The sequence below is a fragment of the Propithecus coquereli genome, unplaced genomic scaffold (genome assembly GCF_000956105.1).
Source record: "Propithecus coquereli isolate 6110/MARCELLA unplaced genomic scaffold, Pcoq_1.0 Scaffold148, whole genome shotgun sequence".
NCBI classification, from domain to species: Eukaryota; Metazoa; Chordata; class Mammalia; order Primates; family Indriidae; genus Propithecus; species Propithecus coquereli.
In genome coordinates this window covers 5,711,112-5,718,186 of record NW_012139191.1, presented here as the reverse complement: position 1 = coordinate 5,718,186, position 7,075 = coordinate 5,711,112, and the positions used below count along the sequence as shown (strand labels likewise).

At 53.9% G+C, this 7,075-nt stretch overlaps 1 protein-coding gene across 1 annotated transcript in view; it reads left to right on the top strand.

Moving 5' to 3' along the window:
* The window catches only part of C2CD2 (C2 calcium-dependent domain containing 2), a gene marked incomplete at its 5' end in the record, with an annotated part of 29,884 nt that overhangs the window by 1,342 nt on the left and 21,467 nt on the right, over positions 1 to 7,075 (top strand). The window contains 4 exons of the mRNA XM_012640082.1: positions 1,578 to 1,682; positions 2,294 to 2,416; positions 5,292 to 5,415; positions 6,953 to 7,061. Coding sequence (XP_012495536.1) covers positions 1,578 to 1,682; positions 2,294 to 2,416; positions 5,292 to 5,415; positions 6,953 to 7,061 — 461 coding nt within the window. The remainder of the gene's footprint in view (positions 1 to 1,577; positions 1,683 to 2,293; positions 2,417 to 5,291; positions 5,416 to 6,952; positions 7,062 to 7,075) is intronic.

Here is a 7,075-nt window from a genome sequence, read left to right as displayed (position 1 = left end):
GGCAGAGGCAGCTGCTGAGTGCGGGTAAATAATTGATGCTAAAGGCAGGAGGCGTGGCCGCGCCTCTGATGTTCTGCAGACCAAAGGCACAGAAAGGTGCCGCAGCCGGCACCTCCACCCACTCAGCCATCTCTGGCAACGCAATTACAGTGCATGTTTTCTAGAATTACCTGAAATTATAGGGCAAGGGAGGCATGGTGGAAGTGGTTATGGAGTAGACGTCATCGTTTTTCTCTTACTCGGCTTTTAGCGTGAGGCGGGCGTCCCGAGTACTGAGACGGTTAGAGCCATGCTTTCCTTCCAAGCAAAATTTGAGGGACAGGGTGAAGGAGGAGGAAGGGGGATGTGTTGGAAAGATTTTTGCTTTAGAAAGCGTGTCTGGCTGAAAAGTAAAGGATGCTCTATTCGTTTGCTACAGCTGCTGAAACAAATGACCCTAAACTTAGCTCAAAACGGTGCAGGTTTAAGATGTTCTTGTTCAGGGGGTCAGACGTGTGGTGCAGCTCAAGTCAGGGTGTTGCTGGGATTGCCCTGCTTCGTGGAAGTTCAGCGCGGAGTGTGCCTCCTTGCTCATCCGGGGTTGCTGGTGGGATTCAGTTTGGCAGGGGTGGGACTGAGCTCCCGTTTTCTTGCTGGTGCTTGGTGAGGGCCACGTTCAGCCCCTGGCACCTTCCTCCCCACCGTCAAACCTAGCAGCCCAAGTCCCATGGCCCTGGCCACTCTTCTGCCTTGCTCTCCTACTTGAAGGACTCGTGTGATTCTGCGAGGCTCACACAAAGGGCCCAGGATCATCTCCCCATCTCGAGACCCTCACCCTGGTCACCCCTGCCAAGGCCCCTTTGCCATGTCAGGTCACGTAGTCACAGGTTCCAGCGGTTATGGGGTAGACATCTTTGGGGCCATCATTCTGCCTCCCACAGATGGATGCCATCGGGTGGGGTGTTCTTAGAGACTGCAGCCCGGTTAGAGGGTGCTGTGGTGCCGGACTGTGGTAAAGCTGCCGTCACGCTCTGTGCGCAGTCTGCGACAGGTGTGTGGGCTTGGGGGCTGGGGAGTCCCAGGATTAGGGGCAAAGCATCCCGGGCCCTTCTCTCACTCCTCTCTCTTTCCTGCCCTGGTGATACTCCGAGGAAGAGAAATGCAAAGCACAGCAAACTACTTATTTTAAAGAGACTGCAGAGTTTTAATGACATCTGACCTTTGGCCACCAATGCTGAGTTTCCTCTCTGAGCAGTAGGTTGAGGCTGAGGAAGGTGCTGGAAGAGGGAGGGTGGAGAGAGCTTGGGGTCCTCCTTTCCATTGTGCAAGCATGTAGTATGCCAAGGGGAAACCTAAGCAGTCGTCTACGGAAATAAATGAATAAATGAGCATGTACACATATACATATGTGTACATATGTGTGCACATACACATGCACACGAATGGACGTGCACTCACACAGACATGCACACACGTGAACACATGCACACACTACACACTCGCACACACATGCACACGCAGGAGTACATGCACACAAGTGCACATCAAGGCTCTGGTGGATGGGGTAGCTCTCTAGTAACCTTTTTTTTTCTTAACAGCTGGAGCTCCACCTGCAAGAAAAGAGAGAGGACATCCAGGTTCGGTGGTCCTTCATCAGCGTGCCGGAAATGGCCATTAAGGTCCAACCCAAAGCACAGGGGGAGGTCAGTGCGTAAGTTTGCATGATTTTTCCACCGGTGTGCGTGAGAGCGCGTGCGCACAGGGCAGCCTGTCAGGGAGCTGAGGCTCTGCGCACCTCCCATGTGGCAGCCTCCTCCCCATCCCTAGCTGCCCTCCCCAGGCTGACTTGGGTCTCCTGGGACGTGGAGTGGGCCTTTTGGCTTGACAGGGCGCAGTGGGGTGGGGGCTTTGATGGACTTAATCAGGGCTCTGAACCTGGGCTGCCCCTGGACTCGCCTGGCCACTTTGCAAACTCCTGAAGCTTCCCCCGCCCCAGTGCGATTTAATTGGCTGGGAATTTCTTAGCACTCGTGTGCAGCCAAGGGGAATGAAACCGTGGGTCCCCTAGGCACCCACTGTCACATCCTCTCTCCACCGTGAGGGCACTTTACTGAAAACTCAGGCTGAGGCCAAGTCCAGAGGCTGACTCCCAAGGGCAGGGCCTCCTTTCTTTCCACAGTTCTTACAAGGATGCATCTAAAATCTGGGGGTAATTTCCTTCCTATCTTGCGTGGTTTTAGGTGTTTGAGGAGGTGAGCTTGGGAGCAGGAAGCGGGCATGTGATGTTGATTTGATGACTTTCTCCTCTCTGCAGGACCAGGGGGCTGAGACAGGTGCAATATCTGACACCCTCAAGGACATCCTAAAGTGCGCGGTTGGCTCTGCCTCCCCGTCAGTGGTTCTGAGCGCCAGGCCTGTGAATGTAACGGAAGTTCAGGTGAGCCTTTTTGAGGGGTCTGCTGCTTCTGAACCCTGCTAGGGACCACGGGCCCCTCTCTGGGAGGATTCGTGTGCACTTCCAGCGTTCTCGTGGGAGACCCGAGATTGCACAGATGCTGGTGGACACTGACCGGGGTCTCGGGATAGAGCCTCAGGTTCGGACTCGGGGTGCCGCGCTCCATGAGGTGGAAGGAAGAGGCTGCTGGGCCACTCGGCAGAGTCCCACCCTGACCGGGCCCTGGTTCTCTGCTTTTCATGAACCCAAACTTGACTTTTCATGGTCTACTCAGAGCCTTGGACCTCATCCTTCTAGGACCGAGGTACCTGGGACGTGAAATTAGCCGTGAGAACACTGGCCCGGACTTGAGCAGAGGAGGGCGCAGTGGATGGGCTGAGACGACTGAGTCCAGGCTAGGGCCAGCCTGCTGCCCGGCCCTGCCCTCGGTAGCATGTGAAGCTCTATGTCCTTTGGGTGGTGCAGACAGAGGAGGCTGCTCTTGCCTGCGCGGCCCCTTTTCCGTGCTGCCTGCCTCTCTCCCCATCCTCAGCCCGTCTGCACCACCTGACGGATGCCACTTCTCTGGTTAAATTCCCGTCCGGGGCTTTTGTCCCGGTGAGCAACACATCACCAGCCCTCTGCTCAGTCACAAGCTGGTGCTTTCATCATGACGATGTAAAACAGGCACTTACGGTCCCTAAAGTTAAAAAAAAAATTATTGGCGCTGATTTTTACATGGCGTGATTTATTGTGCAGTTCTTGGTGAAGTCAGTTTGAAAATATAATGTTCAATGTGATTTGTGTGGTGCAGACTCTTGGTCTCTGGCCTCATCAGGGCAGGTGTCGCCAGCTGTCGGTAGGTAGCGTCTGGAGACTTTGGTTCTTTGGACACATGTCAGCTCGTCACTGTTTTGTGCCGAGCTCTGGCACTGGGGGTCACGAGAATATAGGAAACCACCTGCGCCCTCCCGACGCATATGGTGCGGCAGAACGGGCAGTGGGGCCGCAGGTGGCAGCAGGGGGCTGGCGGGTGTCCTGCAGGCTGCCCGGGGCCCGAGGCCGGGACGGGGCTCAGCCGCCCCAAAGAGAGGGGGAGGCTGTGCTTGCCGGGTGGTGAGAGCAGAGTCTCAGCTCTGTCCCTTTTAGTGATTCTGTCACAGTGGTTTATTTCAGATGGGAGTTGACTGTTCTGAATATGACAATAAATTTTTAACGTCAGTTGAGAAATGTCATAAAATAGTAGCATATGTTTAGAATCCATGGATTTGAAAAATAAAAGGACCAAAACTACCATAAATCCAATAATGCTTTGAAATATGTTCGTAGAGTATATTTATCAAAATGGCATATGTAATATTATAGTTTAGGGTTTTCTGGAGAAACAGAACCAGTATGTGTGTGTCTCAATAAATGTATTATAAGGAATTGACTCGTGAGTGTGAAGGCTGGAGGTGTGCAGTAGACAAGCTGGAGACCCAGGAGGCCTGTGCTTTGATCCTAGTTCGAATCTGAAGGCCTGAGACCCAGAAGAGCCAATCGTGCGAGTCCCAGCCCAAGGCCAGCAGGCTCAAGACCAGGAAGATTCAGTGTTTCAGTGCAAGGTGGAAGGCAGGGAAGGACCTCCGTCCCCGCTCAAGGCAGAGGCAGGAGCCCTTCCCCCTCATTCGCCAGAGGGTCAGCGTTTTGTTCCATTCAGGCCTTCGACTAATTGGATGAGGCCCCCCCACAGCAGGGAGGAAAGTCTGCTCTACTCGGTCTACGGAATGCAAGTTACTCTCACCCGGAACACCCTCCCAGATACATCCAGAATCATGGTGGACCAGATCGCTGGGCACCACGACCCGGCCAAGTTGACACATAAAATTAGCCATCACACATGCAGAATTGAAAATGTGTTTCATCTCCTTCCCTGACGTGTGGATTGCTCTGTCCACAGTGCTCACGTGCCTGCATTTTAAGGACTTCTGCAGTGACCCCCCCAGCGCTCTCAGCTCACGTTTGGGAAGCGCCTGTTTCAGAACTGTGTTTCCTAGATAGGGACTCAAGAACACTGGTGTCGCTTCAGTTGTTAGTGAGTGTTCCCCCCAAGGAGCGCTCAGGTCAGTCAGCAGCAAGGGGCTCTGCCTGGAGGGCTCTCACTGCAGAGGGGCCTGTTCTGTCTCTGAGAATCCCTCTGGGTTCCCCCACACTTGCAATGTAAGGCGCCCCTTTTACGAAACACTTGCAGCAGTGAGTGAGTTTTCCGGTTTGGAAAACACTGGTTTGAAGATGGGCTTCTTCAAATTTGGGGGTGCTTTCTGGTGCCTGATGGGGGACATGTTGAGATGGCAGCTGGTGCCAGCCGTGCCTGCCTCTGTTCCTCATTTGTGCAATGCCAGGCGATGCTTAGACATTCCTCACACGGACGTCAGACTCTGCCTGCAGGTGGGAAACAGGTGCAGGCTGTGGCCCTCCCTGGCTGGTTCTGTCTGGCCGTGTCCTGCTCTGTGCTAGTGGGCAGGGGGCGCCTGCGGCCTGGAGAGGACATCCTCACGCTCTTAGCGCCTGCCCTGGGTCAGATAGTGTGTGCCCATGGCAAACCGAGCTCCCATTCTCCACCCACGGGGAGTTTGGGGACCTGCTCTGTGGCTGAATGCCTTGCTACGTGCACTTGCTTTATTTGGGTAGAAAAGGCCCAGGCAGTGGAGCGGTGAGGGCTCCTCGGCTCCCTCCCTTCCCGTAAGAAGGGAAAGCTGTTTGAGAGCAGACCCCAGGACTCAGGCCCCCTGTGCGGGTTTTATGTAGATCCCTCCCCTCTCCATAACAGGAGTCCAGCAGCCACCTCCTTGGTCCTTGGTCTCCCCATGGCCAGTGCTTTTTATTTCCTTTTTTGCAGAATCTACAGTGTGCTCCATCTACTGCTCAGGAATCCTGCCCTCCTAAGCCTCCAAGGGCTCACGAACTAAAACTGCTGGTGAAGAACATCCGCGCCTCGCTGCTAAACGATCCTGGTGCTTCAGGTGGGTGGCGGCAGGGACCTGGTTTGTCTGTGCAGAAGGGGCTGTCCCTGCACCCGGGTGAGTGGAGGGCTGCCCCGTGGCTCTAAGTGGCCCTTGGCTTCTCCTGTGGCAGCCTCCTGGGTGTCTGCAGCTGAGCCCTGCCTTTGTTTGAGAGGAGCGCTGGAAGAACCTAATGGTAGGACGAGATGGTTAAAAATCTACCCCTCCTTTTGCACGTGGGAAGGCGGCGGGAAGAAAGGCTTATGATTGGTTTGTCCTCTGTCTTTGGTCTGGAATGTTCCTGTCTTTCTTTTCCCTTTTTTTCTTTTTTTTTTTGACAATTGAACCTGTAAACACACGTTAAGCTCCCAGACCAGTATGCAGCTTCTGCTTTCCTGGAAACTGGGGGGCCAGGTAGATGGCTGATGGGGTGTTGGAGGCCTTCTGGCTCACTGGGGACCCCGGGGTTGGGAGATAGTGGCCGCTGTCGGAGCCAAGACTAGAGCAGCGCAGAGCGGACAACCCTTTCTGGGTGATTCTGCGTCGTTGCCGAGGCCCCAGATGCAGAACCACCAAGGACGGGACACTTCTTTACACCGCGACTCAATTTTGCTAAGAGTAGGAAGTTCTTTTTTATTGTCTGAGAATGTTAGAAGTGACTTACCTTTATTTGCAAGGGTTTTCTTCCAGGTGCAAAAGCACAGACAGGCCACATCTAACAACTGAGACCTTTTGCCATGCTGGTTATGGATGATTTTCTTGGTCAAAGCACTTAAATGTTGCCCTTTGAGCCTGTACTGGCCAGAGGCTGAGAGCGGCTCCCTGGACTCCTTTGGCCGGGGCTGGGTCCCAGCTGCAGCACGTGCCTGCCGTGAGACAGGGCCCTGATCCTGCCTCTGCAAGGATGTCCCCCCTTGCAGGGTGATTGTGAGAGTTAAGTAGGAGACCGTGTGCAGGGTCCTTACCACCTGCGGCATGGCAAAGGGGAACACGTGCTGTTGGTTATAGATCACACAGCATGCTAGGGACCTCGCGCCACGGCGCGAAGCCTTGCCTCAAAGCAGGAACAGCTGTTCTCTGGTGAAATGTCCCTTTACTGCAGCCGATACCCCCAAAGGCCTTTGATGGAGCTGCGTCGGGTATAATAACACCTGCCTGTTGTGAGTAGGGAAGTGGGTTCTCTGAGGTAGCTCCAAATTTAGGAGTCATCCCAAATTTAAGTTTGGGCTTTGGCAGCTGTTAGCCTTGTCTAAAAGTGGGGCCGTGTCTCTGCATATAATAGTGCCACCTCCACGGAGTGTCCCCCACCTGGGAGGCTGCACCTGTGGCCAGGACTGTTGGAGGAAGAGGGCACTTGGGGGGGATTCCTTAACCCCAGTGAAGCCCCCTGTTTTAAGAGTTTGTAAATGGCAAATGAAAGAAAGAATGCACTCTCCGGAGCGGGTAACCCAAGACTTTAGTCATTTAATTTAGCCTTTCTTTTATATGCAAACAGTGTCTTAGTGCATTTGAAAAATAAAAATAAAAGCCAACAGGATGTCCCTTTATTTGATTGTAGGCGACACTAACACAGTGTGCATAGCTGAGCTGAACGAGCCTGCTCAGAGGTTCTCCAGCGCCCTAGTGAAAAATACTAGCAGCCTCACCTGGGAAGAAGAATTCACCTTGTGAGTACAGCCCG